The 20,520-nt window shown below is 41.8% G+C and overlaps 1 protein-coding gene across 1 annotated transcript in view; it reads left to right on the top strand.

The window, feature by feature from the left end:
• tmtopsa (teleost multiple tissue opsin a) overlaps positions 1-17,464 on the top strand; it is a 59,579-nt gene extending 42,115 nt beyond the window's left edge. The window contains exons 3-4 of the mRNA XM_071918639.1: positions 3,720-3,953; positions 17,171-17,464. Of these exons, the coding sequence (XP_071774740.1) occupies positions 3,720-3,953; positions 17,171-17,464 (528 nt within the window). The remainder of the gene's footprint in view (positions 1-3,719; positions 3,954-17,170) is intronic.
• Positions 17,465-20,520: the final 3,056 nt, after the last annotated feature.

Genomic DNA, 20,520 nt, shown 5'->3' with positions numbered 1-20,520 from the left:
CACCAGCCTCCCAGCCTTTGATTGCAATCATTCAACACTTAGTCTCTATTTCCCCAATTTGTCTGCGAACTCTGCCACTTTATTTATCCAATCAGCGCTGAGATTGAAGCCATTAGCCGTCCATTTGCCAGAGCTGACAAAGTGAGAAAGTCTAAGTGATGGAGGCTGAGCGACAAACTGGAACTGAAATTGAAACTTTTATGGAGCCAAAATGCTCGGCGACCTTTAGGTTTAAACGAGGAATAATCGTCTAAAAGTTAAGCCTTCTGTATACGAGATGATTGTAAAAAGACAGAAATGCAAGCGAGCGTGCCAAGTGACAGGTCAGCGACCGTGTCAGGAGAGCTCGGATGGTACAGATGCTCCTGAACTCTCGCTCAACTCTTGGCAGGATGCATGGCAGTTTATGAACAGACCGGTTGTTGTGTGAATCAAACCTATTTCCTTCCTATGTTCTGGGACGGCCTCTCTTACCACAGGGCCACCCTGCTGTCCCATTTGCTGCTGAGTGTGGGGCAGGCGCTGTCCGTTTTGTTGCAGGCGGGGGTCGGCTGACCCCAGAGCACCTTTTTAAGGGTGCGATTACACGCACGGTTTGTTTTGTTGGGACGGAACCAGGGTGGAAACGTTTTTTGTATTTGGTTCATTTAGGGTCACGCTGCCCAATTACAAGTGAACCAAGGCTTGTAAATAAAAGTCAAGTGGTCTCACAAGTAGCTCATTTATTGGTTTATTTTGGGATGTTGTCATCCCGCCAGGTTAGAGATTGGTGGCAGGAGGGGAGACAAAACAAATCCAGTTCCAGCCCTTGTAACTAAACCTAAGCATGATGGACTTGTTTACGCTCGTTGCTGTAATTCACCTTCTTAAGAACACATGAAGAAATAACTGAATATGAGCATCAGTTCAGACTGTGGCTTGGCTCACTGCCCTCCCACTGCTTTCCAAAATAAGTACTCATAAAACTTTGTGGTTTGGGGTTTTTCATGTTCTGAGGACTGAGACCCACATTTTCAGGCATTTTTGAATGCTGCTGTCCTCACCTGCCCAAGCAAACCCTCCAGACCGCTCTAAGTGTGCCTTAAGTTCCCATTTGCTGAGTCCCATTGGAAATGAGCCAAACGGAAAGAGGCTGTCAATCAGCGGCATGGCTTGATTAGTCCGTCACAATGGAAAACCATTTATATGCCGTGTATCGCATTGTGGCAGTAGTACAAACAGTCTGCCTGTCATGTGATAGCCGAGTGATATATTAATGTGTATATTCATGCAAATGCCGCAGTGTGAGTGACAGCATTGGAATCTACAGTAATGTGTCAGTTGGCCGCATTGTCGGTACAATGTGAGCTGAATAATGCAGAGGGGGAGAGCGGCTCACCATGCTGTATTTACTAGACCCTTAGAGCGTGCATAAACACCTGCATATGTATGTAGTATATGTTTAAGCATAAGGTGTATATTACAGTGTGGGTGTGTGTCTGCAAATGTGGAAGATGGATTGATAGATGGAGAGAGACAGAGAGAGAGAGGGGGGAGAGAAAGAGAGAGAGAGCGGGAGGAAGAATCTCTCCATGATTAGCTGTCATGAGAGTGATGATTGATGGCTCGACCTATGAAGTTTTCTTCTCTTAATGTTTTAGTTATGTTGTTTTTCCACTCCGAGTGTGTTACCCGTGTGTGTGTGTGTGTGTGTGACTATCTGCACAGTATATCTATGTGCATGTCAGAGTAACACCCCCCTCCCCCCCTCTTCCTCTAAAAAAGCATGTCACCGCTGGAGCCTTTTTTGAAAGCGGCTCCCTGTCAGTGTCTGTCTCCATGGCGATGAGGATGAGCGACAGCGGACGACATGTGGCCATCAGGCAGACAGACAAATAGAGACAGCTCATGTTTGTGGAGAGCGAAGGTGCGTGTCAGTGTGCAGGAGTGTCTGCGTGAGGGTGGGGTGGGTGCATGCACCTGCGTTTGTGAGTCGAGAGTGTCTTAGTGTGTGTGTGTGTGTGTGTGTGTGTGTGCATGTGTGTGTGCACGTAAGCATTTACGGCAACAGTTTCCGAGTGTGTATTTGTGTAACGGGTGACGCCAGTGCCATGCCTCCCCACTGAGACACGGAGCTACTGACACTGTTTACTGACAAAACATCCACAAAATGAGCAAATTTACTGTAACTCACACAGCAAGCTAAAGGGATGCCATTGTGTGTGTGTGTGTGTGTGTGTGTGTGCCTGTATCTGTCCATGTTCATGTGTGTGTTTGTCAGAACATGATTTTGTGTATCTTTGTGTTTGTATCTGTGTGTATGCATGCATACTTTGCCCATGTTAGTGTGTGTGTGCTTGCATCTGCCAATCTTCATGTGTATGTTTTTGTTAGAACGTGATTGTGTGTGTGTGTGTGTCTGTGCATGTGTGTGCATGTGTGCATCTGTGTGTGTCTTAGAATGTGATTGTATATGTTTGTGTGTGTGTTTGTCCCAGCATTCTTGTGTGTGTTTGTGTGTGTTTGCATGTGTGTGTACATGTGTCTGTCCACATTCATGTGTGTGTATGTGTGTGTTTGTCAGGACATAATTGTGTGTGTGTGTGTGTGTTTGAACGTGAATGTGTGCATCCATGTTTATCTGTGGGTTTGCTAGATCGTTTGCGTGCCTCTGTGTGTGTGTGTGTGTGTGTGTATATATGTGTGTGCGTGTTTGCCAGAAAATGATCGTGTGTGTGTGTGTGAGTGTGCGTGTGTGTGTGAGCACAAGACTTCCCTGGAAATCAAGTGATCAGTGATAACAGAGCGCTCTCTGTGCTGCCTGTCATTTTCCCCTCCTGCTGCCTCTGCGCCTCACTCTGGATTGAGGAGGACATTTCTGTAGATGTTGTGATGAGTTTCTGTCCCTCCTCCTCTCTCCGTCTGCCTCTCCCTCCACCTCTCTGGACCCCTTTCAAAATCTCTGTCATCCTCTTCAACCTCTAGGACCTCTCCTCTTCTTTTTCATCTCCTGCATTTTATTTCCTACAATCTCATCTCCTCCTCCTCTAACGGCTCGCTCGTTCCGTTGCAAGGGGCTTTGGTGAAAATGTGAATTCTGTTCTCATGCGGCCCGATCGTCAATATACTGCAAATGTAAAAACTATAGACTGTAAAAAAAGATGGACGTCACCCATAGGTTTCTGAAGGGCCGTTTTGAAGCCAAAAGACTGGGTTTACGATCGCCGCCATGTTGACATTTTTTGGAGCCAGTGCAGCCAAAGCGAGCCTGAGAGTCTACTATTGGTCCATAATCGCCGACCTGTCGATCACTGGACAGGCGACCTGTCAATCACTAGGAAAACAACCCCGTTTTATAACCGTTATATCCCGTTAATGACACAATTATTTTGAAAATCCCCATAAGTACACACATTAGAAGAAGTGAAATTAGCTACTGAGACCATAACCTCTTGTCGAAAAAATCTATTGACTTTATATTTTGAGTGAGAAGTTGGGTTGCGGTCCCATTGACTCGCATGGAGTTGGGCCGGGTTTGGAGTCTTTTTGGAGCCGACCTCTAGCGGGCGTTAGAAGAATCGCCGCCTGCCGCACTTCCACATTGCTGGGTCAGAACACGTGGATATTTCTGAACACATCGTGTCATCACAGGAGATTCTATTATGCCAGCTTTCAAATCATTAAAGTTACTCATTCTCTGTCTTTTCCCTCCATGTCTCCCCTCCCTCCCTCCCCCCCAGGTGAGTGGGATCAACGCGGTGATGAACAGGAAGCGGGAGCAGCGTGTGCTCTTCATGGTGGTGATCATGGTGACCTGCTACCTGATGTGCTGGCTGCCGTACGGCATCATGGCCCTGCTGGCCACCTTCGGGCCCCCGGGCCTGGTGACGCCCGAGGCCAGCATCATCCCCTCCATCCTGGCCAAGACGAGCACGTTCATCAACCCGGTCATCTACATCTTCATGAATAAACAGGTGAGAGAGGGAGGGTCAGTGCCTTTTATCTTCCAGCGTCACAGTCTCCTCCACTGTTTTCAAGGCGATTTGATACAAGGGCGACGAGCCTGTGTTTGACGGTCCTACCAGCTGTTATTCCGGTGTCCGCCTCCTTGACAGCGCATAATCTGAATCATGTACTTGCGTGTGTGACGAACCGTGATGAATGTGACTAAGGAGGAGGTTTGCACACCTGAATCCAGCTATTTGTGGCAGGATCATAGAAGACAATAAAGCTGCGCAATGCAATTTCACACTGAAATAGTCGATTAATGATAATTTATTCAGTGCAACATTTTGGACTTGGAAAAATTATGATCAAATGATGATTGTGTGATGGATTTTTGTCCTTATAAATGTGGCAAGGTCCAATAATCAACCATGGAGCGACGTCAACCCTGCAATAGTGGACAGAGACAGAGAGGGGATAGTGCCCTGATATGCCTTGATATTTCCTCTATTTCATCCAAGTTTCTATTTCAGCATATTTCAGGTCAGGCCAGACAAATCTAATATACGTTGTCTAACCATTTCCAGGTACTTTACTGTGTTGCTTGTAAACCCAGAGGGGGTATTCACAATGGGCCTCATGCAAGAACCACTCGTACGCACAGATTCGTTCGTAAATCACTCGTACGAGCGATTTACGAGAACTTGCCGCATTCACCAATTTTCTCGTATTTAGAATTTTCTCTTAGGTACGAACAAAATTTACAAGTGGTCCAGACCTGTCGTACGAGTCACGTACAATCAACCTGCCGTTCTCCAAAGCAAAAAAATAAACTTTGTTGTTGACTAATGGATTGTATCTCTGTCACTTTGAAGGAATGTTGAGTTTGAATATATAAATGACACTGTAAAGTAATGTATAATCATGTTGAGATTAACCAGTACAGTGGTTACAGCAACAGGAAAAATAGCAAGGGAGCACTGTTGGCTTTTTCAAAAGAAGGTAGTGCGTAGCCTAATTTATTTTCCCAGAGCCGCATAAAATCTCATAAGTATCCATGCGGGTTACATAGTAGCCTATAAGTGCGCTCAATACAAAGACAAAACAAAAAACTCTAATAATTGTCAGGTTGTTTGACAAACATTCAGATGAGACAAAGGCAAGGTTAGATTGTATTGGGGAAAATACATTATAGAGGGAGATAAATCTGATTTCTAGGCTATTTTACTCCAGTTGATAACGTTAATGTGGGTGCAAGTGAATCTAAACTTTAAAAAGAGAAATGGCTTTAGGTCTTACCAGGTTGAGGTGCAAGTCGCTGTCCAGGGTGACATCGCTGGACACCTGACAGCTATATCGCCAATTATGGCAGGTATAGGCCTATTCTTTCATCTGTCTGTAACGGAGAATTCCTCCTGGCCCTCCTGTTGCAGTCATGGGTCGTCTTGCTTTTTGCATCTAATTTCATGTCAAGCCATTTCTTTTTTTTTATTTCTGTGACGGTGCCCTAACGACAAATCACTATAGTCCTATAATATTCCTATAATACTCCGATATGGACTTAAGAGTGTCTGTGGTACTCAATAGTGAGTTTATAGTGACCTTATCATGGTATTTTTGTCTTCTGCAGTATCACTATAATATTCCTATAGGGAATTATAGCTTTGTTTGGATATTTATTTAGTATTCATCTAAAATGTATAGGGATACTATAGTTGTTTTTCGTAAGGGAACGCACAACAGACGACACTGCATTAACAGTTATTTTCTCCCATTCCTTGGCTTTAGCAGGACCTTTGGTTCCACTATTGAATTATATTAAATATTATATGCTTTGGTTGACTTATTTCTGGTAGTAGGACTTCAGTCTCTGAGCTGGTAGACTTCTTCTTAGTCTTCCTTGTCATTTTTATGAATGAAGCTTCCCGACATATGGGCCGGACGCCTAACCTTATATGGCATTATTGGGGCGCGTTCATTTAGAACAGGTGCCATTCATCATGTTTACGCAGGTCATTTACGACTGTTTTCTGAAGATACGAGCGTTTGGTGAATCTGACGTGGCACACTCGTACAAGTCCACCTCACGAAAAAAGTACGAGAAATTTACGATAAAAATACGAAAATGTTCTTGCATGAGGCCCAATGTCTTGAATGCATCCGTTGTTTGAAACCAGGCTCCAGGGTAAATCACTTTGGGATTGCTTGTGAGTTGTTTTTTGCTCTATGACTTTATTATATTTCATTTTAAGTTTTCAGTCAGAAGATGAACAAGTAGAACCTCTCAAGATCAACTAGAGCTGTTCCTACTACTATTAGTACTACTTCTTTTACCACTATAGCTGCTGAGCTTAAAATTCAGAACGTTTTATTTCGATTACGCACCCGCCTAAAGTATAACGCTTAAATGCTCTGCAACGCTTATTATCTCACTCTTATTCATTAAATTCATGGTCACGCACTCCTGAAAGTTCAACATTGCAGTGAAGAGAAATGCTGTTTAAATGCGTGGCTGTTGAATAGAAGTCTGTTACATGTTGAATGGAAAAGAGAGACAAACTGTAGACCGTGGACTACTGAACCAGCACCAGGCAGCGCAGGCCCTTCTCATGCTCTTTTGGCTGGAGGGCCAGAGAGACGGGAGCCAGGATGAAAGCCCAGAGGCAACCGGATTTGGGAAGCGGATCCTCACATCAGACTTGTTTCATCACCCCGTGTTATGCCTCTAGTGGCCGGGATGTGGTGTACCAAATCTGATTATGAAGCAACCGAACATATAACACCAAATAATTGATTCAAGACCAGGGGGACACAAAGCCTTTTTATCCAAATAATTCATCATGGCAGACCTTGAAGTAGTGTCATGTATATCATGCACCTCTCGCTTTTTTGTTATTTAATTCATTCCTTCCACAGGCCAATGGAAACAAGTGTGTTTTTTTGTTGAATCATTCTGTCAGAGGCTTTTCATTTAGGAGTTTCGGATGCAGCCGAGACAGAGGTTTGTGTCCAGAGCGATGCTCAAAATGGATCCAAGGTTCTCTTTGTTGAAAATAACATTAGGCTATTCACAGCAAAGTCCTGTGGTTCAATCAGAAATAATGAGATAAATTGCTAAATTGTTAGCAGCCAGTACTTGTACTTTTGCAGATATGACAATGGCAGTACTAAGAATTGCAGCAGTTAATGGACAAAAGCTGCAGATCAGCCAAGATGGAGCTTTAGACAGAAAATAATACAATTCTAGCAAATGAAATAAATAATTGCCCAAAAAAAACAAACAAAAAAAAAAAAAAGTCCTCCTTGTATTGTTAGAAGAAAATCTTGCATTCCCAGTTTGGCCCCAGAAGGACAATCATATGTAGACTGAGGGCAAGTTTTGGTAAACGTTAACTATGAATATATGTATATGTATATATGTAAACTATGAAGTATTGGTTAAGTATCCTCAAAGCAATGCAAAGAGAAAAGTGCAGCAGCAACAAACGTAAACAGCTTACCTCCAGAAAGGATAAACAGTCCTACATTTTTAATCTTTAGCAAATGGCCATGGTTTAAGTGGGATAATACAGCCTGAGGTCTCTGTTAAACAATATTAATGGACTCCACTTTGTGACCTTGTGGTGGTCCTTCAATAGAAAAAAAGAAAAAGTCTTCCAAACAATTGAATAAAGATGCAAATGTTGCAACTCACCCCCACTAATGGCCTTGTTGCTTTGTGCCCTTTCTGAAATTATTCATGCTCTACAGCATCATTTAGATGCAATATTTCTGCTATCCAGATGATCAAGAGTATAGGCTTATCGCAGCATTAATTCTGACTTTAACATATTGCTGTCCTTTTTACTGATGTTACTGAAGTTTTTCAGCTGATCACACAATTTTCAACTGTAATCTCTTTTCAACATAAGAGACCGAGCCCATTAAACAAAATATATGAGCTTCGTTCCTAAATGAGATATCCAGCAATGATACTGCTTACAAAATGATTAATAGCACACATTTTCTGAAGGATAGTTCTGTAGGCAACTTATGTCCTTGGTTGACAAATGATGATACAGTACTTTTACAGACCGGTACTTTATATTTTAAGAGGCAATGAATGTTGAACTTCAAAATGGATATATCATAAATGGAAATGAATTCTTCAAATTCAACTTTATATACTTTCCTTATCAAGTTCCTGTCTCAAACTTTTTGTTCAAGACATTATCAAGTTCAGACATTGTAAGTCTTAAGATTTAAGATGTTTTGTTCTTCTTTGAAACATTGTTCATCATTATGACAAAAAAGAGCAGAAGATACGATCATAGTTTTACTTGCATGGGTGTTTTCAGGAAGAATGAAAGTATCTTCTTGGATTCCCCGCTGGGACCTGGGCAGACTGATAGTTTTCTAAAACTCTTTCCTCAATGTAATCTGTATCATCTCTTTCTGTTCTATTAAGTGAAGCACAAAATGCTGCGTAAGGGTTTACAGACATTCACTTCAGATTCGAATGGATTTCATGGGCTGTATAGAGGCGGACTGTAAATTTGAGAGAGGAAATCTTATCAAGTTGTTGTCCCTAAAGCCGTTCAAGTGGAATACTTTGCTTTGCAGTTCTAACTTTCCTCTCAGAGGTACAGTGGGAGTTTCCTTGTGGAGTTGGAAATCATCATGAAATTTTGGGCTGTTCCAGATCAGGCTCTGTCCGCTGGAGGTGCGAAGGCCTCCGCTCCTGTCCTGCCTGTTTCAGTCTCACACTCCGCTCCTGCTCAAACCACTGACCTTACAGAGACCTTTTTAGCCCACTCATCATCGTCCTCATCAGGGAGTGCGAGAGAGAGAGAGAGAGAGAGAGAGAGAGAGAAAAGGGGGAGAGAGAGACACCAAATGTCCTGTATGTCATTTTCAGTCTTCAATTCCTCCCAGCCCGTTACTATGGAAACTGTGAGTTGAGGCGAGTTGAAGACTAAAAATGCTGTACAGATACAAGTAGCAGCTGGTGTGTGTTTGTCCCGTCAACGATCAGCGGAGGTAACGGCCAACGGAGGAGGCCTAACTCGGCCCGCAGGACCCACGAGGCCGGGCATTATGGGTAAGTCTGGACTGAATGTGTACTTTTTTTTTGGTCTGCTGAGATTACATGAGGGTCTTGCTAAGAAAACGGTCGCAAATAAAAAATAAATAAATGTGTGGGAACTTAAAGGGCAAAAGGGGCTGATAAAACATTATTGTTGCCCCATAAACTGCATGTTCATTTGCCATCTCTCAGTGGATTTCGGCTAGTTTCCCCCAAGGCTGAGGAATAAACAGCCTTAAATTTTATATGGAGTTAATGGAGCAGAATTATTTCCCATTTACCTTACCTCACCCATTACCATGCTTAATTAAGAATTCCACAAATTGAGAGTCTCTCCCCATGTGATCTGACTGATCAAGTGCTTCAGCATTAAATGAGAGTCACCTCTAATGACAACACTGAACTCAGAGGCTGGCATCATGTTCAGCCGTGCTTTCACCTTTGAAATGTCTCATTATCATTAAACATCCAGACCATCATGCTGAGAACATTTTAAAAAATGGGACTGGTCAAAAAAATAATAAATCAATATACTATTTTATCACTCAATCCTCCAAGTTTGCATGCGCTAGTTGGTGATTCTCAAACTTTGCAGTAACTTTAATCACAAAATCACAAAATTGGCAAGATAGGTAGCGCTCTTAAATGATTCGTCACTTTCTGTGCGCAGACAAGATTTCCTGCCAGTGACCATACCCAAACAAAATAATAACAATTTGGCCAAATAGGACGAATCTGCAGTGTCTCAATTAGAGAGGATGGGATGCTGTTCTCTGTTGCAGCTCCAATTTGTGATTTAGGCTGATATTTTTTCAAAAAGATGTTGCCCAGTGCAGCTTTAAACCTTAAAAGTAGTAATCCTTCATCTTTTCCTTTAGTCCTGTGCAGTCAGGGTATGTAATTTGGCTGTGATGCGCCACAAGCCAGTTTGCTTATTGAGAGGTCAGTGATGTTATTACAAAAATCCATCTTATACAAACTAGTTTTATAGTGTTGTATAATTTTTTGCTTGATATTTTAATACTGGATTTGGTACTGGACAGTGGATAGATGAAGTGTTTTGTTCCAAAATGAAATGTCCATTACTTGAAAAAATGACACTCACAAACTGATACTCTTACACAATGATTGATAGTACAAAATTTTAAATTAACTGCTACCCTTTAAAAATGACAAAGTATAGTCATTTCAAAGGATAGCGGGCAACTCAAGTCTTCGGTTGACAAAATGAAAATTAAATGCTTTTTCAAGTACTTTCTTTTTTTTTTGCTGAAATGCTTTTTCAGATCGGATGCTATTTCTTAGAGATATTGAATGATGAACTTCAGCTAATGTCTTTTTTTCCCCTCCAGAATAGATCATTTTTGACTAGAACCCTTCAAGCTTATGAACACACTTCTAGTGATGGAGCACCCATGATGCTAAACACAGTAATATTTTGGTTGGAGTGCCTCTTGACCAATCACAGTGCCTGTATGGCAGGCAACTATACAACTAACCGCAGTTTAATTTCATTATCAAAACGAGTATAGAATAGACCTATTAATTGGAGCACATCTCCTCATATAATTTAATGAATCTGATCTGTAACATGAAGAGGCATGGGCTACATTTAATGTATGTGTTGTACATCATAGGTATATGTGTTGCTGTGGCTGCTGTGGCCAACACACTCATTTATAGCACTGCATTCATCAAAGAAGGTGACTGATGAGTCAGTGAATCACTTGGGCTACAACATGCTGTTGTGCTGCTCATATTGTTTGATACTTAATAAAAAAAAAGGATCCTGGGGGTGCAGTTGGGAACAAACTCAATCATTTCCTGTCCTCGCCTAATCGTCTTTCAGGTCATGATGCTGGTAGATAATGGCTGGCATTTTTTCCACTTCATGGTAGGGCATCATTGTTCATTTTCATACTAATCTCTGACAGGACAGTCAGGGCGCTTCTGCCATTTATAAACTAGTTTTCAGAACTCCAATCAAGGCTTGACCTAAATGGAAAATGCATTTGTGACATAATTTTGGGGGCATTTAGGCAGACTTACTTAATAGTTGCAATGGCTTATATTATGTTTATATGATTGGCTTTTTAATTGGAAAATCAAATATTACCCACCACAACACATATTTTAATTTACCCCTTGGCATAAACATAATACAGTGTATGCACTATTGCTACACTGCTTCCATCTATTTGTAGTAACTCATCTGTCAGACTAGATGCATAATGTATTGTACAAACATTTTCAGTGAACTAGAAGCAATAAAGGGCTAAATGAGTAGTCGTAGTAGTATTGAATTAACTATTGTTCCTACTGCTATGAGTATGTTGTGTAACACTGAGGCCACGGAATGCCTCAATAGCTTTTTTGCACGTCACTCTTGTGTTTGAGCCAACCCAGCAGCATTTGTTCAAGCCTCTTAGGCCAATGAGAACTCTTAATGTCTCACTGAAAAGCTGGAACCATCACTGCAGATCTCTCCCACACCCATGCTCCAGAGGGCACTGACATTAAGGGCTCTATTTTTGTGACAGTGCATGGTAGATGGCGTGGCTTTGCACCATCCAAGTGGCTTTTTTGTCTTTTTTTTCTCGCCTGCAATGTGTGCATGAACAGATCCTAAAGCTCATAAACAGCTTTTTGTGGATATGTTGGCCAATTTGACTTTGACATAAGTTCCTCAAGCAGGAAAAAATAAGATATAACATTTTTCATTTGAACTATATACACATGTGGCTGTGGTGTGAATGATTGTCATCCAACATAGAACTGTCAGTGTGCGGATTGTGCAGGCAGCCGCATTCTATATAGATCTGAGGGACTGGCTGGTGGATGCTCCTTCCCGGAGCCAAACTGTCCCTGAGGTCCCTGCAACTTCTGTTACACTCTTTGCCTAATATCATTGAATCATTTACATTGGGCAACAGTTCTCCTTGGACCAGAGCAACACGTTAACCAAAAGTGTTATCTTCTCCCAAGCTAATTTAACATCATCTGCCCTCTGTGGCTTATTTAAGGTGCCATATATCCACGATTTGATTGATCATGATTGAAGCCAGGCCCACCACACCTACTGATAATGTATTCCTCCTAATCCAACTGCTCTGCAGGTACGCCATGTGCCTCTGGCCACCACATTACCAAAAATAGTTGTCACACCCTGTGCGCTCGCGCTGTGCACCTCTGACTATGCTTTGCACCGTGCGCCATTGATTCATGAAAATAGAGCCCTAACTGCAATGTACATGGGTGACTGTGTAAATAAGGCGTAGCAGCTACAGTATGTAAAATATATTGGTCTTTTTGCTTATTTCCCCAATGAGGAAACAGGAGCCAACTAACTTTAATGCAACATGCATTGCTCTCAGTGTAATCTTGCAAACACAGCATGGTACATATGGAAAAGTTGTGATTCAGGCTTAGAAACTATAGGGGGCCAAGGGAAGAAGAAAACTCCCCAGGATGTTCTTCCCAGGTCTGGTACCTAAACCTTTGGTGCCTTCTGAAATAATTGTGGAAAACAATTCTGTGGGAAAACACCATATTATGTGTCAAAATACACCTGGCTAAAAGTAACAAAATAACACTGGTGAAACATGTATCTTCAGCACCTAATGTGATACAAACTAAGATTGCAACCGAAGCTTTGTCAAGTCCAACAGCAAAATCACTAGCTTCTTGTTTGGTTTGAAGGAGACCATTTAACCAGACTGACAAGCAGAACCACAACCAGTCTGTTGTCCCGCGGGCGTTTAGCCACTCCAGGAACCTGGATAGATGTGTTTGCTGAAGCCTATAAAGTTTGCGGGAATCAACCAATCTATTAGAAAGAGATTGGTGTCAATAGCTTTCCTCATCAGGGAAATTAGAAGTAGGAAATCTAGAATATACACTGTATGTAGGACTTGACTATACTAGCTATTGGCTGCAGCATGAGGAAATTACTGATATACACTACACACACACACATACACACACACACACAGTGCAGTCTTCACCAAATGGAGAATGTGTGAGGGAATCCCAAAGGGGGCAGAGATGATTGTCATTCTGTTCACATGTTCGTGCGTGAGAATCATTATTTTTCTGGGTAAATCTCTCAGACCTATTAATTTTTATATTACGCTCCGTGGTCTGCAGATACTTCACAACATTGGGGAGTTTATTAAATCAAATTAAGTTGCATGAGTGTCAAATGAAAAAGTAGCGGGTTGACTGCTGATGCCTGTAAAGGAAGCTCAGTGCTTCTTGCTATTGACTGCCTTCATTTCGATCCCTTAAATTGGATATAACTGAAGTGCTTCAGCGTCGACAATTAAAATACTCTCAAGCCCCTGGTGACAACGCTGTAAAAGTTCTGAATATTAGTGTCACAAAGAACTCAATTAAAAGAGTAGTTCCTCTTCATTTCAGCATCTAGACCCAACTCTGCAGTCTGGATATACATAACCACTGATTGAATATGAAAAATTGCCGACCCTCTATTCTGCAATTATGCTAAATTGAGCTGGACTTTTATATGACAAACAAAAGCGATGCCTCCCTTTGCAAAAAAAAACAACGTGATTGAAATGCTGATGAAAGTCTCATTGTGTACAGTCGCATAGAAGCAGAAAAAAAACATACAGAATCCCGGCAGACAGCCTCTGCTTTAAAAAATAGATGAATGCCTCATTGTTTGAGATGATGCATGACCTTTGACCCTCCTGTCGTCATCCACAACCCATAGAGCATCAGCCCAGATCCTGGAAGCATCACCCAAACCTGATGTGACCGGTCGGAGATGACCCTCCCAGAGTCATCTCCAACCTCTCTCTCCATAACGTTCTGCCGCCGCTTCTCTCTCTCTCCATCCCTCTGTCATGCTTCATCCATTTATCTGTCACTCCCTTCGCCTCTCTCTCGACCTTAGTCTTGATGCCTCTATGTCTTAACCAACTTCATCCTCTACCATTTCTCTCTCCCTCTATCCCCCTCTCTTCCATCTTTCCAGTCTTCCGCAGTGTGTTGTTTGGACAGCCGAGGGGAGCAGGGAGTGTGCATCAGCACTGCAGAGGGGTGTTGATCGTCTTGTTTCTTCACACCTCCTGCTAACCTTGACTCCTGGACGACCTTATGGGCTGATGTGTGTATTGCTTATAGCTACATTGGGAGGAGAAGTTTGGGTTATGACCCGAGGCATCTCTCTCTCTCTTCTCTCTCGCGTTCTTCCTGCCCAGCAAGCATTTGACGGACAGTGACATGCAGGAGGTGGCCAAGTTCAACGTCAACCCAAACGTGCACAGAATTCTCACAGTAACAAAATCATATTAAAACATCTTTGGAAACTATTTTGAACTGATTTCACTGATTCCCCATTTAACAAAACGATGCAGGTATGAGCTGATGTACAGACGACTAGGGACGTCATCTCTACTTTCAATTTGGCACTATATATTTGTTTTCAACATCGGCGCAGGCCATTATATCAACATCTGTTCAACGTCAAAATGTTTGCTGCGTCCCATCACGTTGTTCTTTTTCATCTCCAACCTTACCTCGACTGTCTTTCTCCCTCTCTCTCTCGATCTATCTATCTATCTTCTCTTTGTCTCCCTCTCATTATCTGTCAGTGTGTATTAAACCTTGTTCAGCGTTGAAATGCTTTCAAAGTTTGATTAGCGCGGTATCCCCACTTCGACGAGACAGGCTGAGAAAGGGACTTGGGTTTCATCGTCTCTTGCATCTCCTGAGAAAATGTAGTAGACTATAAGTATACATGAAACTCGTGAAGTATACTAAGTACACTACGTTTACTCAAGGGAGGCGACTTCAGAGTGCACACTGACAGGAGTTGGGGAAGGGTAATTAACTCGTGGTCTCTGTTCAAACAATGTCCTTGTGTCTCTGTGTGTATGTGTGTGCGTTCATATGTGTTTTTGTCTGTGTGTGTGGGCGTGTGTGGGAATGCCTAGAATTTAAACCATAGCCAAATGCCCTGAATGCATTGTTATGCTTTCAACCTGCTCCCGGTGTCCTCAATTATTCAGTATCTTTCTCTCTATCAACAAGACTGGATACCTGGACTTTGAGCTGGGCAACACAGGAACTCTAAGTTGTGTTGAGGTTGGTGTGAAACAGGAAGATCTGCATGAGATCAGAATCCTGGGACTTCCAAATCTGTTTCTTGGAGTGAAAAATGTATCCAGGGGTCCATTCACTATTTATTCTACCTTGACAGCTGCCATATACATTTCAATGCTTTTCGTCTGCACCTGGGAGACAGCACCTGTCCTTTTTTCCAGAAAGTGTTTTGATGTGTTCTGATGCAGGATTCTTGGAGCTGGTTGGAATACAGTATTTGTGGATGGTGTATGATGGATTATGTGGAAGGAATTTGTACAAGAATGTTCCAAGTTTGATAAAATGTATAAAGGACATGCTTGTCATCAAGGGAAGAAGAATTTGAATCAAGAATTTGAAATTTGATGATTTTAGCAACCCCTTGAGTCCCTTAGTGCAGTATTGATAGTGTTTTACATCACTGTCACGACTCGCCACTTGCTAGTTGCTGCTACTGATGGAAAACGATAATGCTAGCTCACAGGCTAATGCTAGCTAACTAGGCCTGGCATTACTATTCAGCTTACTAGTTTGGTTACACTGATCGAGTAACACATCATCACTTCAATAAACACAGTACTTAGTTAATGTAAAATGTTTGTATTAGTTATTCACTTAAATACTGGATTTGTTTCAACTCATAGCTAATGGTGACGTTAGCGAGCTAACAGCTAACGCTACCATATTGTCTAAGGCAAGAGAGAACTTAGCGACTGCCCTTTTCCCTGGCTGTGATGTGCCAAATAATTAGGTTAGACAGCTTAATAGCTGACTGAGTAACCATGCTACCTACGCAATTGTGCACAGACTACAACCCAGAGCCACAGTGTTCTGGAAACAGCTGATTAAAAAGCTTTGGTAATAGACTTATTGTTATATCACTAACCAGTAGAAAGAAAGCCACTTCAGTCTTGAACCCCTTCCTCTAGCGGAGCTCTCTCCAAAGAGTGAACGCCCATGCAAAGTTCACTCTGGTCTTCCCCGGCTCTGTCACTCTCCTTCTTCGCTCTTTCTGCCTCCTACTTCAAGGGCTTCATTTTGAATTTTATTGAAGAGGATACAGCTGTTGGGAGTGGTGTTTTTTCAATAGTTCCACCATCTGCCGTTTTGAGTAGCTTCACGCTGTTCATTCAAAGTGAGGCAGTCCTCTTCCTGGTCTGGTTGAGGGTCCTCCTTTGCACCGTAAGTCCATCCTGCATATTTTGCGAGAAATCATACCTGTGGACACAGAATAAACACAGAGAAAGCAACACAGAATAAACCAGTTTCTCAGTTGTCTCATTTTTCCACAGCCATTATACTGCTATCAAAATTAATTTCAGAATAGAGCAAATATTCTACACATAGCAGCTTTAACTCCAAACTCTTAGATTTAGAACTAGCAAAGAACCCTTCGAGACATAAAAATGACACTCTGAAAAGTACAAATGAAAATCATCTGTTGTATATTCACATGAGAGAATATGTGGGTGAAAGAGATGGGACTGGAGGTCCCATCAACTAGCCACTCTTTTTGGAAATACATTAGCAAATCACTTATCCAATTGAAAATGCAGCAATGGTCCCCACTCATGATTGAGAATGTAATTAGTTGAACATTTAATATCATTTGGGAAATTTACAAATAATTAGTGTCTCTCAGCATATTGTTCTACATGAAAAGGCAGACAACACAACAACCCCGCCGATAGAGTGGTGCTGGGGGAGGGAGGGAGGGATGGAGAGAGAGAGGAGGGCTCCAATCAGATGTAATTATTTGCAATTATCCAGAAGCTTCAGTAGAGAAAGAAAGAGACAGAGAGAAAGAGAGCGAGATGGGGCAAATTATGTGGCAAATTAATTTCCCTTGCGAGATGGGGCAACTTGAACTTTGCTTGTCAGACACCATTAGATTGGGCGAAATCAGGTGATATCTGTTATGGAGTTACCTTTTTCTGTTGTGGAACAAGGTCCACCAACAGATTACAGCAGTCCTCCTCTACTCTCCTCTTCATGATCTCTCTCCCCTTGCTCCTCTTTCATCCGTAAAGTGACGGTTGTCTAATTTTGCAAATGCGCTTGTGCTTGCTCCAGTTCTACAGATGTTTCCAGGCCCTGCTGCGCTGCGAGGCTCCCCGGCGAGGCTCCAGCTTTAAGAGCTCCTCCAAGGTCGTCACCAAGGTGGTCCGGGGCGGGGCGGCCGCCGGTCCCCGCCACACCAACGACAACAACCTACAGGTTATGGTGGCCTCCCTGGGCCAACCGGCCACCGCGGTGCCCCAACTGGACACCCCCGCAGAACTCACCTGTGACGCCACCGAAGGCCCTTCCTCTGACATCAGCAAACCTGCCGTGGTGTCACTAGTGGCCCAGTATAACGACTCATGATTGGCCAGAGCCGAGGATTCACAAAGCCCCCAACCAGGAAGTCATTAATAATGAGAGAGGCGGCGTTATTGAGGCTTAGAGAGCAGCAGCCTGGCGGATTTAGTGCTGCTGTTGCATCAGGTGATAGACAGGTTACAAAGGGAAATCTTGAACTGCCTCCGGACTATATGAGCAGAAATCAGAGGTGGTAAACCTGCAGAAGCCGGTAGTCTGTGGTTCTGTCTCTCTGGAGGGAAAGAGTGCAAATCTGTCTGGCTAAGAATGAGCTTGTGCAGGACATTCTCCCCAGGTTTTTTTTTTTTTTTTTTTTTTTTAGAAGAAAACACCTGCGAGGTGATAGCAGAGGGCATGTAAGGAAAAAATATTTCTAACGTTTGGTAAGGTATTCACTCCCATGAAATGTCACGACACAAATTTCTTCAGAGTGTAGGAAGAGGGATGAGGAGTATATTTTTGTATTGATTGGTGTCTGACTGTAGCTACAAAGTGAGGTTGAAGAACCCAAGTTGTTTTTTTCCCCTCCAGTATTTTGATGACTTCCTAGACTTCCTAGACAAGATGATAAAGACAAAAAAAAAACTTTAGCACAATAACGAGAATGTACTGGTAACGATTTTCAAAGTATCAATCTTTTTTGTCATTCTTCCATGTGAACTAATTTTAATTTTCTTTAACACTTTAACATGTTTCAGTGGTTGTCAACTTTTATTGCTATTTGATATGTAGCATTGCTTGCATGTACAGTTCCTTTTAAACCCATTTTATGTAAATATGCAAGAATAAGTAGCTGCTTGAAGCATATGATCCAGAAATGGTGACTTTGAGGCTACAGAAATAGGTGCACGTCTAGGAATGATATATATTTGGTTCTTTCAGTACTGAGTTTGCATGTGCACTCTATTCAGAGTCGGAGAAACACAGTAATAAAAGATTGTTGGTTACACTGAATTTATCAATGGTAGCTATTTTCAATGAATGTAATGGCATTGGCACAGATAATTCATTGGCTAAGGCACATTCCTCTAAAAAGAGAGCAGGTCAGTGGTACGCATAAAACCTTCCAGGGTACAGGCAAAAAAAAAAACTTCTTTAGAGAGGGGCACTTGTGTAAAAATTCATGCTCTTCCGGGACTTTTTTTGGTACAGTTTTTAAATAGGCTCCTTGTGCGGTTCCTATGCAGCGGATGGTGCACTTCCATACCTCAATTACAGCTGAAAGATCACATTTTTCTGGTCAAACCCAAAATTCAGGGTGCCTCATGTGTCTAAAAATAATAGGAGTCACTTACTCCCCTGAATGTAGCAAGGTTATCTGCAAAAACTGAAACTGGTAGCAGTTCAGTGCCTTGCTCATGTAGGCATGTAAGCAGCAGTACAGCATGGATTAGATGTGGGTACCGGCCTCTGGCTACTATGTCTGGCATTTGATTGCACAAATATTTGATTAACTGGCAATGCGACATGAAATGTAAAAATGCTAAAAGAAACACAAAACTCTTCTTCTAAATAATTCCTTTGATTTTAACAAACAAAATTACTTGAGACAACAAGCATCTGATAGGTGTGATGAGTTTGTTGTGTGTATATATCGTGCCATGTGCTTGTCTGCATCTTGTTCAGTTTTGACAACCGACTTGACATGCTTTGTTCTTGCTACACAAAGATAATTGTAGAGTTTTTAAAAGCATTGCATCGATGATTGTAGAGTTTCTAAAAGCATTGCATTGACGCTTTTCTGTCAGTAAATGTCTAAGCTAAAATTGGTGTAGTACTTGGGCTAGTGATTATGGTGTTTGCACTTCTTTGTGTTTTACTTTTAGGACATGAACTGTTTTCTATGTGCTGTCCAGATCTTATATACATCAGTGTACATAAGGTGATACCAAAGCTGAGGAAATTGTAATATTTTTTGAAGGGTGATGTTCAATAAACTTTTTTTTTCTAAAGCAATTCACAATGTTTTGCTGTCTCTTGATAAGTTTGCTTAGAAAGTGGGGTGGTCAAATGTATAGGCTTAAAGAGTGCTATAGTCATGTATATAGGTATATATGTATATAATGTACAGTCATATTGCAAATAGTCATTAATAGTCATACGTGTATATACAGTATATTTCAATCACATTCAAAATACAGTTGCTGATAGTGCTGATAGTGAACAATTCCATAGCCAGGATCATAACATTAGACTGTAACTGTGATCACATCGCTTCATATGAAAGTTACCTTGAAAGAACTCTGCAAGCTACTAATGCAATAACTACAATGTAATCAACTTTTCAAATGGGAATATTACATTTCAGACTAAGTCAGTCCTGTGTCACGAGATAATTTTTCCATCAGAGGGCCTCTATCAAGTTTGAACTAACTCCAAGTAGTTTAGCCGTTCCAGCCTTCAACTCCACACACACACACAGACGCATGCACACACACACAATCAAATGACTTTGGGAAGTCCAATGCCTAAATACTCAATTCTTCCAATACCCTCTTGCCAGATGTCTTTTTTAGACTCTTTGTTTCCCTCCTTAACCCCTAATTTAAATTCACACTCTCATTTAGAGCCCTGATTTACCTAAGCATGTTAACTTATAAAAGCAACTTTTTTCCAGCCACAGCCTGGGGAAGTTAGTTGCAGGGGGAGAGAAGGTTACACATTCACACACACACACACACACACACACACACATGGGAGCAACCAAGTACAAACACAGTCTGCTGAGTCGTTCCTCTGGGTTCCTCAGATTAAAGTGCCTTGTTCAAGGGCAAGCCCACAGACAAGCTGCTGAAGGAAACGTGTACAACGAAGTCCTGAACATGGATCCGTGTGTGAAATCTATGTTACGGAAATTATAGTGAATTGGCTAAAACAGGGACAGTTCTCAAATGAAATATACTATTAGTGTTACTATTACTTTTCTAAATTTGATGTTTGATGAATAAAACACAAAGGTTACATTACTCATCTGAAAACAGTCACCCATGTTTTTTGTCAACACTGTAATATTGTTAAATTATTAAAAATGCTATTACAATATAATTTCAGAGTTCTACTAT

Source organism: Centroberyx gerrardi, chromosome 13 (assembly GCF_048128805.1).
Source record: "Centroberyx gerrardi isolate f3 chromosome 13, fCenGer3.hap1.cur.20231027, whole genome shotgun sequence".
NCBI lineage: Eukaryota > Metazoa > Chordata > Actinopteri > Beryciformes > Berycidae > Centroberyx > Centroberyx gerrardi.
Note: the sequence above shows the minus strand (reverse complement) of the source record. Positions and strands in the feature narration are given on the sequence as shown.